This window comes from Vitis vinifera, chromosome 18 (genome assembly GCF_030704535.1).
Source record: "Vitis vinifera cultivar Pinot Noir 40024 chromosome 18, ASM3070453v1".
Lineage (NCBI taxonomy): Eukaryota > Viridiplantae > Streptophyta > Magnoliopsida > Vitales > Vitaceae > Vitis > Vitis vinifera.
In genome coordinates this window covers 20,904,306-20,927,213 of record NC_081822.1, presented here as the reverse complement: position 1 = coordinate 20,927,213, position 22,908 = coordinate 20,904,306, and the positions used below count along the sequence as shown (strand labels likewise).

Below are 22,908 nucleotides of genomic sequence, written 5' to 3'. Positions count from 1 at the left end.
GGAGATACTAATTTTAAATATGTAACAAAGTTCTATAATCACTCCAATCCATGTTTTAAAATTTTGTATTTCTTTCTAATATTAGAGAAAACTTTTTCTTTCTTTCTTATAAATTTCAATTGAAAATGATTTAAAAATAAATAAATAAAAAACCTTCTAAATATTAAAAAATAACACTTTCTTATAAAAATTAATTAGGTGGATAGTAAGGTCAAATTCAGGACAACTTCATATTTTTTCCTTTAAATGAAAACTAAAATCAAAATTAAAGTAATAATCTTTAAGGGGTAATATTGATATTGTAAAAGTTTTATTAAATATGAAAGAACTTTTATAATAAACAAAAATAGAATCATAAAATTCTTATAAGAAATAACATTTTTATGACTTCTGTATGAAACCCTTTTTTAAAGTTATAAGCTTTTTTTTTAAAAAAATAATTAAATAGGTATAAAAACTTTTATTTAACTCTTAAAAGTCAATCCAAATAAAATTTAAATATACATATATATATATATATATATATATTTGAAAATCACTTTCAAAAATCCCAAAAATCACTTAAAAATAATTTCTAACTTCATTGACTTGGACTTGGAGAGTTTGGTCAATTGTAGTAGCTTAGTTAATTGTTAAGTTTATTTTCTCTAAACCATAAATTCAAATGATCAAGCGTTTGAATCAATTTTTTACTTGTTATTTAAATTTAAGAAGAAAGGGTTTACTATGATGTAAAAAAAAAAAAAAAAAATGAGGGTTGAAAAGTAATTAAATCACTAAAAATAGACTTGGAGTTCCTTCGGTGCAAGGTTGGACTCAATTTGTCCCCATGCAATGGAAATGGATGATTTTTATTTTTATTTTCATTTTTTTTCCTTTTCCTTCATCTTGCTGTAGCTCATGTGATATTGTTACTAAAATAAGAGGTAAAAATATAAATTATATATCAATTATTTTAAATTTAGAAAAAAGTGCTTATTTTAATTTGAAATAAATAAATAGAAAATAACTTATTTTATCTCAATTGTGTAAGACTTCATAAAAAATTTATTATTTGCAAAATATTTTGAGATGTAAAAGTAAAAATTAAACAAAGCATTTCATGACCTTTTTAGATCATAGTCTAATTTTAAAATATTCAAATAATTCAATTACTCTAAACTATATCATTTATAATTTTTAAAATTATTAATATGATACCTAACCTTCTACGGAATTGGAATAAAATATGGATAAGTAAAAAAAGTCAAATGAAAGATAATTTCAAACTTTTCTAATACAACATGATATCTTATCATGTTGAATAAAATTGGAATGGCCAAAAGTTGTCAAATCAAGATATAATGGTCTATTTAATGAGTTGCTCATATTGGAATATGGCATTGGGAGGCTTCTTAGGATTGTATTAACGTTGAAATAGGAACACAACATCAATTTATCTTTTCATAATCAAAGACTTCCATGGCAAATTCCACCATAGCATATCTCAAAGATTATTCTATAACATTATCTTTATAGACTTTTAACAATCCAAGAAATTGACAAATTATATAATAATCCCAAACAATATTCTACAACTTTACATTATTCTTGTTACTTTAATACTTAGTCAACAATTTTCTTAAACAGAAAGTTGAATAATGCAAACATTCAATGAAAATATACCATGTTAATTCTTTGCAGCTTCAACATGGTGGCATGTCAGATGGCGGAGGCAAGATTTCAGCTTCGGGGTGTTTACCATTTTTCACTATGAACGCAGTTTCCATGCCCCAAGTTAGATGGCGTTCTACATGGCAATGCATGAACCACACTCCTGCAACAGAGAAAATATACCAACATTACACCTAACTTATTGAAATATTAAGAAAAATTATTTCCTTGGTATGCGAGTTGGCAATTTCAAGGGTTTTTTTTTTTTTCTAAATTCACATGAGTGCTTGCAACATACCAGGGTTGGATGCCTCGAATCTGATTGCAGCCCAACCTTTCGTAGGAACAGAGATGGTACTCTGAAGGGGAGGATCCACCAGATTGTAGCGCAATGGGTCCCTATTTTTATCAAAATTCCCAAATCCCCATCCAACAACATAGAAACTGTATCCATGGAGATGCATGGGGTGGGTTGTCCCTGAAATCAAGCTTGTCCCTTGAAAAACAATCTCCACTGTGGAGTTATACTCGAGCACCCTTACTTCTGTTCTATTTTTCGGCGTTTGATACTCTAAGGGAAGAATATCAGTGGTAAAATTGTACACTAGTGGTGGAACGCTAGGAAATTTATCTCCATATACACCACTGATGTTATAATAGTAAGCTTGCAGTATGTCAATTGTAGGGGATTGGAAGCTTATGTTGTTTATACTTGCGGCAAACCGCGTCCCATTGGGTCCTCCACATGAATTATTGGGGCATAGGAACGAGTTCATAGAAACAGTGTAAATCAGTTTAGTGCTCGGGCTCAGTGGGACATTGCAAGGATGTTCTACATTTGCTAAGCTTTGGAGGCCGGCCATGACCTGAACTGATGCATTTGCGTCATTGTATGCAGGAAAATCAGGTAAGGAGGGAGGTGAAGATGGAGTGTAGTATCCCCTATACTGTACAATAGCTGTGGTGGTTGTGTTATCAAAAGCATTAGGAGCTGCCAGAGCTGCCAAAGCATTAGAAGTTGTCGGGGCACTGGAATAAGTTTTAGCTGCCATGTAATAGTGATCCGGGTGTTGGTTAGCTTCTAGTAAGACATCGTAGGTTTGGCCAGGATGTATTGTGATATAATCTTGTGTCAATGGTTTCGTGTAGCTACCATCTGTTCCAACCACTGTCATTTTATGCTTGGCAATGGAGAAGAAGAGAGCCTCGTTCAAGGCAGCATTGATTATGCGAAGTAGATAGGTCTTTCCATGATCCACCGTTAGCTTGAATGTGCCTGCAATTAGAAAGAGAAAGTTTTATACTTGTGACTAGCGAAAAGAAAAAGAAAAAGTTTCCCTGAGGATCTACCAATTATGAAGTGATTAGTGGTGTAAATTTGGCTCCATAGTTCAAAATTATATTTGGACTAGCCTTTTCTTTTGTGTTAAATCATGGCTCTACCATCCTCATAGCTATATTCCTCTTTTTTTATCATTAAGCTTTAAATATGTTGATGTTAATAAGAAAAAGTAATATAGTCAAAATACAAGAAAATGAAATCGTGTACAATTTTAAAATGGGAAGTTAAACTTAATTTGTACCTGATTTTGAGCATGGCAATAAATCACCAGGTTGTCCATTTATCAATAAAGAATCAGAGACATTGGGGTCAGCTCCAGTTGCAAGTGCTTCATCTCGAACCACATTCACATCACTCTTCCACCATTGTCCTGCATTTCAACAACTCCAATAATTTTAGATTTTGATTTGTTGGTTAATTCATGATATGTAAATTAACCTTTAAAAGTAACAACACTTATACCTAATATGATGGGAACTTCTGCATTAGGTTTGGGAAAAGGATACTTGGTTCCATTCTTGGGATAGATGATTATAGCTCCATGAACGGTGGCTCGGGTCCAATCACTGTGAGCATGCCACCATAGAGTGCCTTCCTCAAAGGAAAGGATGATCTTTTGGCTAAATTTTGACCCTGGTTGAATTGGGCATTGTGTGATATACTCGGGACCATCTGTCCATGGATATCTAGGCATGCTCACCCCATGCCTACCAAACAATAACTATACGTTAAAACTAGTACTAATTTTTGGACTAACAAAAGATGGCATGGAACAACATATTGTCATAGTAACAAGAGGCATCAATTGTACATATTTCAATGGAATTGAAACAAATAACCATAAAGTATTGTTTAAATTTGACTTTATTAGCAAAGCAATATATTGTAGCCCCCTCTTAGAAATAAAAGAATGTATGTCACATAGCCATGCTGTCAATTGCTATCGTTTTTTGAGATACCCACAAGACCTACCAGTGAATGGTGATGTTTTCTTTTCCTTTGTTATAAACGTCAACAATGATCGTCTCTCCTTTCTTAGCATATATAGTTGGTCCTGGAAATTGTCCATTTACTGTTAAGATGTTCTTGGAGCTACAAAGCCTTGTATATGAAGCTTCCCTCACCTGCAACCAATTAAAAGTTAACCATGCAACCTCATCCCTGAAGACATATTACATGCATGAATAGTTGCATCGATCCATTCATGCAAGTGTATACCCAATTAGAAATTGATAGCATGCATGAATGACTCAATGACACAGGGTACCCAAGACCCCATGGGGGTCATACAGTGGAAAATGAGAGTAATACTACTCCCTAAATATTACGATCATAAGGTGGCGTTAAGGCTAGAATCATATATAGTATTTACCACAAAAGTAAGCCGACGGGTTGAAGCTTGGCAATAGATGCCACCACCAAAAAGTAGAAACGCTAAAATTTGCAAGAGGAAAACCTTCATGATCAGCCACATCTTCTTTGGAAGAAAAGCTTCTCTTGACCTAAACACAACTCCTTCAATTTTCTTACTATTTCTAATAGCACGACTTATCTGCTCTTTGACATGAATAGATGAATTCTTAAAGGTATTTATAGAGGCTGGAGAGAACCAAAACTAGAATTGGTGAAAGCTGAACAGCAACTTTTATGGCTGTTGTCACCTTCTGTGGGCACCCAACAGCCGGTTTCTCCCGAACTTTTTCTGTATTTCTTTAATATGTAATTCATAATATATTCAAGACGATTCTCCTGGGGTTCAACAATTTCTCGTCACGTATCAATATAAGATAAAGTAATTTGAATGTGTATTGGTTTTGAATGTTCTTCCAGGACCAGTTCAATGAGCAGGACCACTATAATTATGATATTTGATCACTTACCAAATTTTAAATAAACCAAATGCTTGAAAATTAATTTCTTACAACTCAGCTTCAATCAGTTGCGTATGGTGGAATACAAGTTTGACTTTGAGAATTGACCAAGAAATAAATTTAAAATATATGTAGAATATTTTTAAAACTTTGACCTCGCATAATAATTTATAGATTTAAATTTAACAATAATAATAATAATAATAAATAATTATAGATTTAAAAAAAAAATCAAGATTAAATAATTTGTATCTATGTGTCATTTCTATGTTGGACTTTGGGGCTTAATGTGTAAGATGATCGTACTATTAGTGGACCTTTGTCCCCAATATGCTAAAATAAATGTGAAATCTGGCCAATATTGATTTTTGGTAATAGGATGAGAGTTTAGAGGAGGTTGGAATGGATGGGAGGAGTTCCTAGTATTTCTAAAATATATGGTCTTATTTTGAAATTGTGAGTGTTGATGAGTCTAGATCTAATAATATTATTTAGGCATCCAATTTTAAGGCTGTCTCAAATAAAGAGTATCTGTAGTTAAACGACACAAAACCATGAAGCTACCTAAAATCAACTCACCCAAAAATAGATACCTTGGCAACGATCTACCTCAAGTATGATAAACTAACAGACTTGACCCTCAAGAGAAGATATTACCAACTTTTGGCTTCTAATGAACGAAGGTTGTTATCCCATGTGCCAACCTGTGAAAAAGTGTGACTCATGATAGAATACACTAGCTGTATAAATCCTAAGTTGCATGACAAAAAGGGGTCCTCCTACTCAATCTTATCACGCTCTGCATCTACCAAATTGCAAAAATCCCTCTTTATCTCCAACATGTGCTCCATGATTAAAAATAAAATAAAATAAAATTGTTATATGCAAGCATCCTCCCCAATTAATTTACTATCATAATAGTCAACCAACATCACATCTATGAATCACTCTATTTTGATGGCATAAAAATTTTGACGAGAAAATAGGAAAAAATTCAAGAGGGGACTTTGTCCTAGAAAGAAGAATTATTTTCTCATCGCAAGAAAGTCTAAGATTCACACTATTTATTTTTTATAATAGTTTTTTAGTAATTTTAAATCTTTCAAAAACTTCTCCCTTATTTTTATTTATTAGGTTGGCTTAATTCACTTGGGTACTCAAACGCAAACCCAATTAATAATTATTTATTAAATCGGGTCAATCCCGACATTCAAATTAAACTCCAATAAAATAAATAAATAATTATTTATGGAATTAGTCAATCCAAACATTCAAATCCAACTCCAATAAAGTAAATAAATATCTTTGTTCAAATTTTAAAATTAGAAACCATATTTAGATAAACTGTTACACGTGTTAATATTATTGCATCATTCATTCCTTTTTTTCTTTTTTCTTTTTTTCTTTTTAGTTTTTATATGGTCTTATTATATGCATTACAACAAGTATATATTTGCCATAAATTAATTTCTAATTGAAAGAAGAATCCAATACCCCAAAAACTTAATCCGTCTTAGAGGAAAGCATTGGCACGAGCAAGCATATCGAAGGATTCCTCCACAAGATTGGTTCACAAAGTGTGAGTAAGGGCCTAAATGAAATTATCTTTTTTTTTATACAGATGTTTGTTGAACTCTTCATGATCCTTATCCCACTAATAGAAAAATGAAATATAACAGCTGAATTGAATACCCATATCACGCTCTCGCAAATCCAGACCAAAAAAAGCATTTACATTTGGAAATCCATAAAATAAACTTGAAGTTTAAACATTTCTCCATTCCCAGTCATATCAAACCTAGTCCTTGTTCTGGGTCCGTTCCTATGGATTTGTAAAAGTTGGTGAGCACCTCACAACATTCAATGAACGATTAAAGAAATGAGCGTGGATGTAAGAAGCTACTGGGTCTACCTGCCATAACCTCGATAAGACATAGTGCACAGATAAATTGCATGCACCAGCAAATAAATATTGGTTTCCTTTGTATATTTCCTCCATGCCGGCTTTAATCTCGATAAGAGATAGTGCACAGATAAATTGCATGCACCAGCAAATAAATATTTGTGCACTATGTCTGTGCACAGATAAGACATAGTGCACAGACATAGTACGCTTCTTACTAGTTCATCACAATTAATTCCTCAATTGTCGAAACAAAAGCTTAGGTTAAAGGATTAGCAGATTGTCCATACAACTGAAGGAGGGTTAAGCACAGGACTTGGGGGCAGCCTTATAGGTGAAAAGATACATAGAGTTTAGTTTAAACAGATAAGAGAACATTCAGACATTTTCAAACATCAAATCTCCACCATTGGACCATCGAGTTATGAAGTCTGAAAGGACTAATGACTTTGAAAATCTCCATCAACAGACCACATTGTTTTCTCGCTTACTTTTTGAAAGCAGATCATTTTTACAATTGAAGCTGATACCAAATTCATTGCATAGAAATTATGATATTAAAAGGACAAAATTTTCAAATAAAAAAATACTGTAACTTATTTGTTTTTGGCACCTAGTCTGGGGTGGGCGGTTTTGTCATATGAATGCTGAATGGAATGGGTCTATTAAAAATTTTCAAACATTCTCATTGTTTTCGCTCATTCACAGTTGTTTCCCAATTTTTTAAAAACTTGAGAATTGAGATTAGAAAAGAAAAAATGATTAGCTAATTTAGTATTTCAGAATTTTCCATAAAAAAGCACAAAAATATATTTTTTTTAAACTTGAAAATAGAATACGAACAACCCATTGTATGTTACGAATCACTTAAAACTTCTATTAGGACTCATAGTATCTTTTTTTCTCAACAAAAAGTAATTTATTAATAATAAAAAAATAATAAATAATTATAGATTTTAAAAAAATTAAAAAAAAAAATCTATACTTTATAAATAAATTATGTAAAGATTTATATATTTTAAAATTATTTAGAAACAGAAAAAATGATGAATAAATTTTAAGATGCCTAAAAATTTGATCAAGTTAATTTAAACCTTTTTTATTTTTTCACTTTTTTTCTCCTATTTTTTCACACCATTTTTTTTCTCACATTTCTTTTTAAACTTTTGGAATAAATTCCCTACTATTTGTGGAGCTTTAATATATATGTATTTTTCTCTATATGATACATATTTATGCAATAATTGGTTAAAATATTGTTGAATGCCTATTTTTACCTTAACAAAAAATCTTTCTTGAAAATGAAGATTATTTTCGCATTCTTTTCAAAATTGTGTTTCTATTTTTTAAATATGAAAATTACTATTTTGATTTCAAAACAATGAGCCATTTTTAAAAGATATTTTAGAAAATGGTTTTTTAGATATACTAATTGTGACACCCAGAAATCAAAGACACCACGGTCATTTCACTTGTCAAACTGAAGAGTCCAACACATAAATGACCTTAACTAGCAAATCCAATAAGTAATTAGTTGACAACTTCCTCAAATTGATTCTTAACAATGATTATACATTTCTAACCCAAAACTAATTAAAAATATCTAAATAATAAATTCATAGATCATCCCAAAACACTTTAAAGAGTTTTAGAAATCAATACTAAATTCAATCTTAATTTAAAACTCCTAAATAATTAATTGTAAACCTATTTTCAAAAGAAACACCCTTCTTATCTCGATTTCCCCTCACTAATATCACTTGTACCTAAAAAGTGGAATAATAGAGAAGAGTGAACTAAAAACTTAGTGACGAAAAATAGTTCAATAAGGAGGATCAAGTATAGTACAAAGTTAAATCCTAGGATATATCACATCTTTATAGTAGGAATTTATTTAATTCAATAATTAAATTCACTTTCTTCAAAAAATTATGCACTTTCAATTTAAAGATAGAACTAAATAATTAATATACTTTGCATACTTAAATTATAAATAAACATTTTACTCTGACTTATTGATAATAGCATTGTGTCCAAATAGTATAACTTACATTAGGTGGCTAGTCTCACTTTGTTCCTTTTATACATGGATGAAATGATTTATAATCAATGGTATACCAAAGGCTAATAGCACCCTTATTAGTTAGAGTTCCATTATATCACTACCCTCACCAAAGGTAACAAAGGTCAACAATTGCTCCCTTGTTGACCATGTCACTAATAACTAGAGTTTCAAAACCAATATGATAAATTAAACAATAAAATTCACTTGCATAACAATAAATAAATCATATGATATTCCCAATTCATTTTATAAACTAAGGAACAAATCATAACATTTTTAGTAAAATATTATTTGATCCGCTTTAGGGAATTTAAACATTTTGATAGTTTAAAAATAGATGAAAATAAATAAGGAATTATAAAATAGTTTACTACACTATTAACTCTTACCCTGAAGAAATCATTCAAAATCCTGAAAGACTTTATTTAAACCTAATATAAATATAAATAAAAATTAATTATTAAAGACTAATTATCTAAATTAATGGCTTCCTAATTTTTTTGTAAAACTTATTTTAATTCCAAACCCCTTTCTAAAAATCTATTTTTTTAATTAAATTTTTTATTAACCATATTATTATTATCATTTTCACTTCCCATAATTACATTAATGGATTTTTTTGAATTATTAATGTTAATATTTTTTTTTTCATGGTAGGAAGTAGGATAATTATTTATTAATTTACTACTATTTTTACTTATCTCCTACCCACAACCCAAATCTTATTATTACTTTATTATTTCTTTACCATAACCACTTTTCTCATTTCCTCAATTCTTCTTCCTATTAATCTCGTGGTTAAAGAAAGAGAAAAGAATCTAAAAAATAAATCGTACATGAAGAACTTATCTCAAATTTCATAATGAAGCAAATAAAAAAAGAAACCTTAGGGGTGAATTATACTTTTGTCGCTAAAAGTAAATTTTATCGATGAAATTTTAGATGTTGTCAATGGTGCCAATTTTTTGAAAGCTTTTCCTCACGAATTTAAAATTTTCATCACTAAAAGACATGATGGAAAATTTTGGTGTCGTCATTTTTTTGTGCAAACACTTTTGTGATAGAAAAAAACTATTTTCCCACAAAAATATTTGTCACTAATTACAATTTTTGGTGACAAAAATAATTTTCTTACTAAAAGTTATAACTTTTTATATATATTTGCTTACAAAATGGTTTCATTAAATGATTATATTATTTCTTGACAAATGAATAATTTTATCAATAAATGATGTTATTAAATTGTGATATTAATAAATAATATTGATAAATAACAAGATGATTTATATTGTGAAACGACATATGTATTTTTTGAGACTTAATATTTTATTTCTATAAATAATAATAAATATAATTAAAGATCCATAAAATGAAATACTACATTATAGATTTATTTAAATTTAAATGTTCTATAATGTAATAATAGTTTTGTTATGAAATAATAAAAAGGTAAATTATTTGAGCAATTAATTTTTATAGTGTAATATGTTATTTATATTTTTTTATATAAATAATAACAAATAATCCAAGACATGTTAGATTATATCCTATAATATAAATTTATTTAAATTTCAATATTATTACATGATGCTACTCAAATATAAATAATACTAAATGATTTTTATTATATTGGGTAAAAGTTATCTATACAACTCTAAAATAGTATTGAATTTAAGTTAGATATGAATAAGCTATAGTCCACTAATTTGTTCTCATGCAAAATCATGCCTTATCTACTTAAAAAGTAAATTTATACTAACATTTAATTACCTAGTTTAAACTAATAGAAGTTCTTTTTAATTATTAGTTGATTTTTAAATAATTGTTCAAAATGGAATTTATCAAATAAATTGCCTAGCATCTATGAAGACATTATATTTACATAAAATTCCAAATATGAATTGTGTGTATAAAGATATATATTATTAATAAATATATGATTGCAAGATAATTATTATATGATACAATATATGACACTATATGCCCAACTACTATATTACTATTTACAAAATAAAAAAATATATGTGTAAAGGTTTTTTGTAAAGTATCCAACCATATCTTTATTAGTAATTGGTTATTTTATTTTTTTAATGATCTCATTAAGCATTTATTATTTTTAATCATTAATTACTAATTTGCTAAAAGTAATTAATTATTAAGAATAAAATCATAAATTATACCTTAAAATAATAACTATTGTAGCTACTAACTTGTAAAGGAGTTTTTATACTTGCATACATTTTTTAATATATATATATATAAAAGAGTAGTTATGAAAGTAATTGAAATATATCATAAATTATTATATGATTTACCTCTATAGTGTTTTATCGTGTTTGATATTTTTGAAATATAAGAGAAAGAGAAAGAAAACAAAAAAGAATGTAAAACTCTTATTTCATTTTGATCATTATTTTATTGATGTCAGTTCAAGTATTACACTTCAACATTAATATTTGAATGTTTTCTCTTAATCATACTTTTATTTTAGTTCCATTTCGAATTTTTCACTTTAATACATAAATCTCGAATTAAATTTATGTTAATTATGGATAAACTATAGTCTTCTAATTTGTTATCATTTGACATTGGACTTGTTTAAGGGTGATAAAATTTGATACAATTCATCAACAAGACTTGAATCTAACATGCTTTTTATGTGTTTGAGTTGAGTATGATTGAGTTTGAGTCAAATTCATGTGGACCTATATAACTCGTTTAATAACTAGGTAGTCTTTGGGTCAACATGCATAACAAAATTTGACATAAATTAATTCATTTAATAATCATGTTTATTAGTTTAATTATAACTTTAAAATATTTAACCCATATTTGGCACTTTTTAAACTTGATTTTAAATAAATAGGGCAATTGAGTCATAAACATATATTAGTCATATAAATTAACACAAGCCCTAACTCAACCTAATTATTAAAAGATAAGGCCTAATTATTTAATAAGACAAATGAGTTACATGACATGTTACTTGTTTAATAATTATGTAGTATTTGGGTATATTTTTTTAACCATATTATTATTCATGTCGGGTTTGACACAACACAAATATGACCCACCAACACAAATTGCTACCCCTAAGCTTGTTTACTCACAAAGTAAATTTATACTAATATTTAATTGCCTAGTTTAACCCAATAGGAACATTTATTAATTATTGTTTAGTTTTAAAAAAAATGTTAATATTGGAATTTATCAAATAAATAGTCTAGCTTCTCTAAAAACATTCCATTGATCTAGAATTCCAAATATAATTTGTGTGTATAAAGATATCATGTATTTTTTGTAAATATATGATTGTAAGTTAAATATTATATCATATAATATATTGTAGTATATGCATAACTACTATATTGCTATTTTACAAAATAAAAAATACACTATATAATAGTAATATATTATATACATAATTTTTTTTTTTTTGTAAAATGTCCAACCACATCTTAATTAATAATTGATTATTTTATTTTTAAATAATCTTACTATGCATTTATTATTTTTAATTATTAATTACTAATTTTTCTAAAGTGATTTGTGATTAAGAATAAAATCATAAATTATGTCATAAAAGTAGTAATTGTTGTAGGTACTAATTTGTTAATGATTTTTTTACTTGCATACATTTTTTAATAAAATATTTGATTTTTGTTTAAAATTCATTACTTTGAATTTTCAATTTTATTTTTAGTCTAATTTTTAATCTGTAAATTCTAATTTTTAATTTTAAAATTATTTTATTTCTAAATTTTAAATAATAAAAAATTGTAAATTTTGAATTTTATTTTTAATCTATTTCTTTAATTTATAAATTCTATTTTTTAATTTTTAAAATTTTTTAATTTCTAAATTTTAAATCATATAAAACTCATGGCTTGATGAAGCGCATTAAATGCGTTGTAGTAGCATTTTTTATTTTATTTTTATATATAGCAAAGATGACATAGATGGAGTTTGTGTGGAGTGTTGTTTGGAAAAATAAAATAAAATAAATAAATAAAAACCATCTTTAAAAAGTGAGAAAACCACCATTGCAAACAATGGCTTACCACATCTATACCCGATGCCATAACCCCTTCAACCTTTCACCATTTTCACCACCAACCCATCTACCTTCTTGAAAAGTCATTTTCCAACTACCAGTCATACCCACCATTCTCCATAACACATATGTACCTGATAATAATTGTGAAAAATGGCCAATTTGATTAAGTAAATTACCGAAGAGAGGGGAGGGAGGATGAATTAGGTGTTAAAATTTTTGTTCAGAAACAACCAATTAATAACAAAAATAATAAGAGAAATTAATTAAGGCAATAATTAAGCAAAAGATAAAAAGAAGATATTTGCAAACTCTTTTATGGTGGTTTGAAAATTCGCCTATATCCACTCTTTTTAACCTCCTAACCAAGTGAGGGTTCTACTATCAAAGGCCTTTAACCTAAGCCTTGAAGCTTTATATTTGGATTCATGGTCTCTAATGGGCACTCACAATCCCTTGAAGTACTTCACCTACTTGAAGTCTTTTCACTCAAACTGAGTAGATAAGGAAAGTTCTAATGTTTCCTGTTAGAACATTGAGTCTTATTTATATGTTGACAATTTTGTTTCATTTTATGTTTGATCATAGAATTCTTTTTAGATAGTGACTTGCTCTCCATTAAATATCAAGGGTTGCTATTCATCCAACTAGGAAGTCATAGGTACGTTTAAAAAGGTTTGACTTATGGCATATAAAGCTTCTTTGATGTATAAAAGGTTTAGTATTATTTTTGGACATAAAATGTCTTAAAATGATTTTTCAAAAGAAGTAGGGGTCACTTAAGTGGAAAGGAATGTTTAGGCGGTTAGCCTGCTCAAGTGAAACATTCAAGTGGTCTAAATCTACTCAAGTGATCATGATAGTCCTACCAAGTTTAGAAACAAATTTTGAATGAATTTCACTCAAACTCTAATTTGAAAACTTAAAATACTAAAACTCTTTGGGTCTTTTCCTATAAATACCACCCTAATAACCCCTTGAGGGTTAAAGATTGAAGATTGTAGAGATCTTAGAAATTAGTGTTGGGATTGAGCATTGGAAAACATGACATGATGTAATAGATTAAGATTCATTTATAAATTTATTTATGTTTCTTAGTTCCCTTAAATATCTCATTTGTATTAATTGTTTATTTGAGCATACACTCCCCACGTCACTTACATTGTATATGACTTGAGTGTATTAGGTGTTGCACATAAGATCCATGTCATGGGTTCCTTGTAGAGTGATGAGTTGTCCACAGTTGGTTCATGAATTTGGGTTATCCATTTGAGATTGTAGTGTTTTACATCCTAATTGGAGGGACGACTTGTCTTGGCTGTCATGATGGTTTTCCCATGGTAAGTGTACTAGTGCATGTGATGTGCATTGGATAAGAACTATAGTGAATCATGACATAAAACTATCAATTGTCATGATTCACCAAGCTACTATACTACATGGAATCTCAACCTTGAGAGGATAATGAGCTTGTGTTAAAGTTAACAGGGCGGCTTTGAATTATGGGTGAGACCCTAAAGTGGTCATATATCCCTATGGATTAGGTCATTGTTGGTGACAATAGATATTCTCAATAGAGGCACCATGATATCTCATGGATTGAAACAATGTGTCCCCTTGGGTGATCCAAAGGACATGTGATCTAGAAGACTATGACCATTGCATTTCCTTTAGTGGAAATTTGACATATGCTCCTTAGAGCTAGAGTATGTCAATTGATCACATAATAAGTGGGATATGTAACTCAAGAATTGGAGAGGTAATATTGATAGGTTATAACACAACCTTGTTGGATTATGGACACCAGTTCATGGGAAGTCTGCACGTAATGGATAGTAGGTCACGGATTCTAAGCTTCATCTCATTGTTATCTACATAGGATATTGAAGTGCAGTTGATTCTCTTTAATGGAATGTTGAATCAACTTCAAAATTGGAGTATGAGGGAGCCAGTACTCCTATGGGTCCCAATAGTCCCCATTTTGAGCTCATATGCCATGATGACATGTTTTATGAGAGATGAAATTGGCTCTTAGTTAATTCTTGTGAATAAGGGCGTCTTGGTAATTGCACAAGGTTGCATAAGGAATAGTGAACAAGTTCTCTAAATTGGGCTAATTGATTAATTACATGATCCTATGTGATTAATTAATCAATTAAGACCCATTTTTGGCTAGATTAAGTGACCTAAGTCTTGGTAGGCTCCAATCACTTAAGCTTAGTAGGGGAACCCTATAAATACCCCATAGGGGCTAGGGTTTCCATAAGAGAGACTTTGTCTTCCATCTCCAGAGCAAGAGAGAGATCAAACTTGGATGGACATAGTGAGATCGTGGATAGGTTTCTCATCTTTTTCCAGGTTTTTTTGGGGATATGTCTTATAGATTGTGTAATACCTCTCTTTCTTAAGAGGTATATCAGTTTATATGATATTTAAAAGGATTTTTAGGTCATTACCCTTATAGTCAAGATCATTAGAAGATATTTGTTCACACAAATGTCATATTTTTTTACAAAGACTATATGATAAGGAATAAGGAAAAATGTGATATAGATTCGAGGATATATTAAAAAATTTTCCCACATTACATAGTATACTATGGATCCAAATAGTTAAAGACATAACATTCCTATGATTTCTACTACACTAATGCCTCATCGTAGTAGGAGGTTTATATCCCACAAATTATGATGAAACAATGAGCAGTGTTTGTGCTCACTTAAGATAAGGAGCTATGAAGAGGTAGTTAAAATCTTTGTATTCTAACATAGTTTGAAGTCCTGTAGAAGTACCTAAAGGGATAAAACCCATAGGTGTAAGTTGGTCCACAAGAGAAACACAGGAATAGATGGAAAGCTTGAGTTTTATGTGGCTAAGACTGTAGCTAAAGGTTATAGTTTGAAACTTTGTTTCAACTATGAAAAACCTTTTCAATAGTGGTCATGTAAAATCCATCATATTACTCATATCCATTGCAACCAAATATTTTCATAGCAAAGGGTCTTGTGTGAACAAAAAGGCACAGGGAAGCGTGGTGATGCTTTGAGATCTTGTAGGTAGATGACAATTTACTTAATGGATATTATGTAGGGACATTTTCATCAGTCAAGATCTGGTAATCTACTCAGTTCTAGATGAAAAATTAGAGGAAGCCGCAATATGTTCTAAGGATTAAGGTCCTTTAGGACTGTAAAAATAGGAAACTTGTGTCATATCATCTACATAGATGAGCATTTGGTCAAGTATATGATGCAAAACTTCAAAAAGAGTTTATTACTCTTTAGATTTGGAGTTGTCTTTCTTATAATCAATGTCCGTAGACATCTATTTAGAGAGACTGCATTAAGGTGATATCAAATGCCTCTGTAATGGATAGCCTTAAGTATGCAATGCTATGTACTAGACCAGATATTTGCTTTGCTATAGGAATAATGAGTGGATATTAGTCCATTTCTTGATTAAAGCTTTAGGTGCATGTCAAACATATACTCTAGTATCTTTGGGGAGTGGGGGATTATATGTTTATAAGTCACGACAATTGATAGGACTTACAGTGAATCATAACACAAGGCTATCAATTGTCATGATTCACTAAGCTACTATATTGCATAGACTCTAAACCTTGAGAGGATATCGAGTCTGTGCTCAAATCAATAGGAGGCTTTAACCTATGGGTGAAACCCTAAACTGGTCATATATCCTTATGGATTAGGTCATTGTTGATGAAGGTTGATAACAATAAGTATTTTCAATAGAAGTACCATGATATCTCATGGGATCTAGATAGTATCCTTGGGTGATCAAAAGGACATGTGATCATTAAATCTATGACCATAGTAATTCCTTTTGTGGAATTTGACATATACTCCTTAGAGTTAGAGTATGTCAGTTGATCACATAATAAGTAGGATTTGTAACTCAAGGATTTGATAGGTGATAACACTACCTTATTAGATTACAAATACTAGTTCATGGGGAGTCTTTATGCAATGGATAGTAAGGTCACGGACTTAAGCACTTGGTGTCTCATTATAACATAGGGTACTGGAGTGCAATTAACTCTTTATAGTGGAATATTGTGTCAATTTTAGAATTTGATCTTGAAGAAGTTAGTACTCTTATAGGTCCTAGTGGTCCCCGTTCTAAGCTCATATTCCTTGATGACATGGTTTATGATAGTTGGATGGGTTTGTAGTTCACTTTTGTGCAGAAGGGTGTTTTCGTAATGACGCAAGGTTGCACAAGGATAAGTGAATTGCATCTTTGGACTAGGCTAATTGATCAATTACGATCTTATATGGTTAATTAATCAATTAACAACCTTTTTGGGATTGAAGTGACCCAAGGCCATGGAAGGCTTAAGTCACTTAAGCCATGTAGGAAGCCCATAAATATCCATTTAGAGGTTAGGGTTTCTATGTCTTGTCATTCTCCTTTTTCAGTCCAAAGAGAAAACCATAACTTTCACCTTTGAGATCTCCACCATCTTAAAGACCTAGATATATGGAAGAGTCATCGAGCGAAAAATCTTAGGTGTACGAGAAATCCATTAGAATCACATAGGTCGTATGCACGAGAACTGCATAGGATGCGCACGGGCCACGTTCACGAGAATCACATAGGACTTGCACATGGGTAGCAGCAGGAGGAGAGATTCTTCAGCTTTTCTAAGCATGTTCTTCACTGCAAGGAATTGATTTGGGAACATCTAGATCTATGTATAAACCATTATTTTCCATTATGTTCGATCTAGAGAGCCCTAAGGATGGATGCATGCACCCCATGAGATCTAGGGCATGAGAACGGAGTAATCCAAGGTTCCAAACACTCTTGTTGTTCTTCCTCGAGCATCAAGGATTAATGGTGGTGTCCAACCATATTCAACTAAGTTTCATACCCTTTCGCCATGCATTTTGAAGGAAGAAACATCATTTGTACTTTCTAATGGGAGTAATTATTCCCATCAAAATAGGGTAGACTATTGAAAGGAGCACCACTTTTATATTGCTCCATATTGGACTTACAGAATCAATAAAAATTTGATTTTTAAACAATATAAATAATAAAATTGAACTTTTAATCAATAAGATATGAATCGATATCATAGGGATAATTTGGACATTCAAAGAGGATTTCACCACAATAAAAGTCTGATTTTTATAGCTAATTGATATCCAAAGATTAACAATATATGTTGAAGAATGTTAGGAATAACAATAACCATAAGAATAACCAACCTAACAAACTCAACAATAATATCAACAAATCAATAATTGATTATAGGTATAATCCCAACAAGATAACCAATTCAACAAACTCAATAACCAATTAACCAATCAATCTAATTTATTCAATATCTTCAACTAGAATATATGGAGGAATAAATAAATAAATATATAAACCTTTTAGAATAGCCTTGTAAGATATTAGGTTAAACAAATTAACCTATTCAAGGCAATTCAAACATTATATCAAATTAAAGAGATAGATAATGACGCACAAGATTTTTACATGGAAAACCCCCACAAATTGTGGAGATAAAAAAACCACGAGGTCTAAAACCTATCAATCTAAATCCACTATTCAAAATCAAGTCACATAGATTTACCTAGTCACTTTACTCTTAAGGCTTACTCTCCAGTACCTCAACTTGATCCACATGCGTGACACAACAACTACTTGTTGCTCCCTAGTAGATCATTTGGTCCATCTGAAGAGATTACGATGTTCAACTAACAATTCAAAGAATTGAATGCTTCAATGAGAGAATGAGAATGGTGTGGAAAATTAGGATATCCCCTCAAAGAGTACTCTAAAAAATAAGAGGTCTCCAACAACTCTAAGATCTCTATGATCTTTCTAATATTCAATCTCTTAGCCTTAAAGGGTTACAAGGGAGGTATTTATAGGCAAAAGCCATAAGGATTTTGGTATCACAAGTTTCCAAATTAGAGTTAGATTGAAATTCATTCAAAATATGTTTTTAAACTCAGTAGGACTGTCATGACCACTTGAGTGGACTTAGACCACTTGAGCAGGATTAATTGCTTGAGCACTCTAACCACTTAAGCGTCCCCTACTTTTTGAGAAATCATTTTAAAAACATTTTAATCTAAAAAATGATATCGAACCTTTTATACCTTAAATAAATTTTTTATATGCAACAAGTCAAACCTTCTTAGATGTACCTATGACTTCCCAGTTGGACGAACAACAACCCTTGATCTTCTATGGAGAGCAAGTCACTATCTAAAAAGATTTATATGGCCAAATATAAAATTAGAACAAACTTGCCAACATATAAACTATACTCAATTTCTAATACAACTCTAGTGCAATAAATATCTCAAAGAATCTTTTTCTTCATTCTCGTACTAAACACATTGAAATCAATTGGCAAATAGTCTTACCAAACCCTTGGATTCTCTTATGTTTGAGTACCTTAGGAAATCCCTAGGCATATGCTTAATCGATTGATTATCTTAGAAATAAGCTTCAATGGTTTTGAGCTTAGTGTTTATATCTTTTTTGTGTCCTTTAACCTTATTTTACTTTGGGCATATGTTTTTTTATTTATTTACTTGATATATTAGCATGATTTGTAATACCTCAATTTTGTGATTTAGAGAAATATACTATATCTACAAGATTTGATGTGGCTAAAAATCATAGATATTTGTTGATCACTATTGATATATTTGATTTATGATCAAAAGAGAGACTTCTTAAGTTGAACTCATAAAGTACCCTTTGATTGCTTTGGAAGGATCCATTGTCATGCTCAAATCTTATTATCCACATATCTTGTTTGGATGTGATCATTATATTTGTTTCCTGAAGTGAGTTAATGCAAAATATTAAATCATTGGTTAAGCCTAACTCTCATATACCTTCTCCAAGATTCATGCTCTTAAATGTAAACTATTCATTTGCAACATTTGGAAACATCCCTAAAGTGGATACAAAAGCAACCATGAATGAAAAGAAAAAGAAAAATCAATATTAATCATGGTATACAATGCCTCCACTTTCAAAAGAAAAAAAAAATTATATCAAATTAAGAGAAAGTCAAGTTATGTTTAATGTAGATCAACGAGGTTGTGTTAAATAGAAATCTGATGATCTTAGTTCAAATTGACCAAAGGCATGACTGGATTTCTTCTAAGTGATTAATTTCAAAATATAGAACTAGACAGTAAGTCGTATTCCCTTGAACATCAATGCTTATGTTTCTATGTTGACTCTCTTCTACATTGATGGTTATGCATTGGGTTTTCAAATTTAAGATTATGATTAACTATAACCTATGAACTTGAAACTTCATTCTTGATGAATTTATATGTATTGTCTTAAGTAACTTAATTTATTATTGATTGGGCTAATATTAAAAGCATATGGACTTAATTATCTACTTACTTTGATTAATGTGTTAAAAGTTCCTTCATTTTGTGTCAATCCTTCTCTTTAAGTTAGTTAGTTGAGTATTCTATCATTTATTAGAATTGAAATTAGGCTATGGTTGCTCGAGTGTTGCACCTAATGCTCAAGTCTCGTCCAACAGCTTTACTGCTTTAGCTCTCTAAGCTCTACCTCTTAAGCCCTCTAAGTTACATCCAATGACACATCCATCGAGCATCCCACTCGAGTGTTAATCTGCATCCAGCGGTACGTCTGGGTATGAAAACCCATCCAACATGCCTTTTTGTGTTTCAAATGTTTTCCTAATCTCTAAAGCGCTCTAGAACTCTGTGTCTTTGACATTTGAGGTCAGTTTTCATTATTTTTTAGTTTTCAACTTTATAGTATTGTTCGATACCTCTTTTAGGACATTTATAATAATTTATATTTTTCCATATTTTTCTCGATTTTTGTGTTCTTTAGCATTCCTTTAGTTATGTCTAGTTGTAGGCATCAATGAGAGTCAACTCCTCTTGGATCACCTGAGCCCATTTAAGGCATTGCTTTTTAGGGACCTTTTAACCATTTAGATCTTCCTATTAAGTGTTTCTATTCTTAGGAGTCTCGCAATCATTTTTATACCTTTTTTTTAGAGCCATCATATTGAGGTCGAGTGTTCTATTGACCTTCGTGCCTTTTAGGGTACTCCTTTTCCTACCATTTTTAGGAGGAGAGGGTGGGAGTTTTTGTTTACTTTGTAAGGATCATATTATCTTTTTCTAGTCCACATGTTCTATGTGAATGCATACCATTTCTCCTGGTCACTCCTTCTAGGTGATCATGTCTAGTCAGTCCTTTTAAATCACTTCTTTGTCAATCAGGCGTGTACTGAGCATGCCTCGACTTGATGCATGTTTTCCTCCCTTCCTTCCAGAGGTTCAGGCTCTCACTCTTAGAGAGCTTGTTTTTATTCTAGTTTCTTTGTATGGTGCTTCTTGAGAGCTTCCCGTGTATATTCCATTAGTTAGCTTCTCCAAGCCAACTTGGATTCTTACTGCTTTTCTTACTCTTTCTATCCCTTGTCCCATCATATTGAGATTTTTCAATCGACTACTTGTTTCATACATTCCATCCTCTCAGGATAACAATTTGACATTGGGTAGGTTATCATCAATATCATCACCTCCTATGGAGATTTTTCCTTCTATCGTGGTGCACTTCCTTTCAAACTCCTCACTTCTAAACTATTATAGCATATTGGCTTTGAGATTACTATTGAATAAAGGGTCTAGGCTGGTTATGTCTTGTTAGATGAGAGCTCTTGGGCTAAACAATACAATCACATGTATGGTCTCATGGTTCCTCTGATTCCCGACAGCCCTAAGAATGCTGCACCAGCACAATAGGATACTTAGGAGGCACTTGCTAAGGAAGATGAGATTTGAGCCATGGAGCAGGATGCACCCATTCCTAAGGTTACTCTGAGGACTCGCTCCAGTCAGGGTCATGCTAGATCAGCTAGAGCTTCTCACGGAGCATCGACTTCCATAAACTCGACTACTTAGGAGATGGATCCCATGACCTCAATGCTTCAAAGGTTAGACTCATAGGATGTTCAGCTCCATAAGTTGCAGGGTCAATTGACCTATATAATTTATTGGATCCATACTCAAAGTGATCTAAGCTCCTTCCTTCCTCCACCTCCTCCAAGTGCTTAGTTATTTCATTTTTCCTTATATGTATTTTTGTTTATCTATATGTTTATTCATTGCTTATCTTATATATCCAAAATCATATTATTGATATATACATATCTATGTGTTTTTCACTCTTCTATTTATCTCTTGCGTGCTTTCTCGTGTTTGTATTTCTGTTACTTTCCCACTTTTGTGACAAAAGGGTGAGAACACTGAATATTTAACAACCCTCTTAAATAAAGAAAAAAAAATGGAGAACATTGAACTACTTAAATAAAGAAAAATGGGGAGATCATATATTGAATATTTAATTCATTTTAAAAGAGAGAGTTATAAATAAGGAGAGATAGGGTAATCATAGAAACTCCAGAATTTAGGGGGAGTTAATTATTTTTTATTCTTTAATTATTCATTAAGGGAATTTAATTAAAATATTGGTGGAAATTGAATATGAGACATTGAAGTAAACCAAATCAACCTTAGGAAGCTTGACTTTAAAGTTCAATATAGATACTTGACACAATTTTATTTTTTACTTTTTTGTAAAATATTATTGTTTGAATTGTCTATCTCTCTAGAACTAATCTCATTAAAAAAATAAAAATTCCCATGTTTTTCCTTCTGTATATTTTGTTTGGGAAAAGCTCTTGTCACTTTACTGTTAAATTATTGTGAAATATCTAGTTTTTATTATGTTGACTTGATTGGAATACATTCAAATTCCTTTTGAGCTTTGCTTGCACCTTGACGTCATTATAGGAATCTATTTCTTTTTTATGCTTTCACAATGCATCAAGCAAAATATCTAACTATCCTTTTCGCTTTCATGATATTATTTTATCTTTCACACTACTTTACCTTTGGTATTATTTTCCATATGTGTGCAAGTTACAACGTTGGAAGATAAGAACTACAAAGTGATGCA

At 30.6% G+C, this 22,908-nt stretch overlaps 1 protein-coding gene across 1 annotated transcript; it reads right to left on the bottom strand.

Moving 5' to 3' along the window:
- Positions 1 to 1,668: 1,668 nt before the first annotated feature.
- Positions 1,669 to 4,538, bottom strand: LOC100852637 (laccase-15-like). The gene is made up of 6 exons (XM_010647478.3): positions 4,368 to 4,538; positions 3,968 to 4,119; positions 3,458 to 3,702; positions 3,237 to 3,365; positions 1,952 to 2,929; positions 1,669 to 1,816 (listed from the first exon to the last, which is right to left on the bottom strand). The coding sequence occupies exons 1-6, from the start codon at positions 4,467 to 4,469 to the stop codon at positions 1,686 to 1,688; spliced, it is 1,737 nt and encodes a 578-aa protein (XP_010645780.1). The 5' UTR covers positions 4,470 to 4,538; the 3' UTR covers positions 1,669 to 1,685.
- Positions 4,539 to 22,908: the final 18,370 nt, after the last annotated feature.

Bases quoted from the DNA above. Each gene is read 5' to 3' on its own strand.
- LOC100852637 (XM_010647478.3), bottom strand. From the start codon at position 4,469: ATGTGGCTGATCATGAAGGTTTTCCTCTTGCAAATTTTAGCGTTTCTA. The intron at 2,930-3,236 runs GTACAAATTAAG...TTCTAATTGCAG, and splicing joins ATTGCCATGCTCAAAATCAG to GCACATTCAAGCTAACGGTG. The intron at 1,817-1,951 runs GTATGTTGCAAG...TCTCTGTTGCAG, and splicing joins ATTCGAGGCATCCAACCCTG to GAGTGTGGTTCATGCATTGC.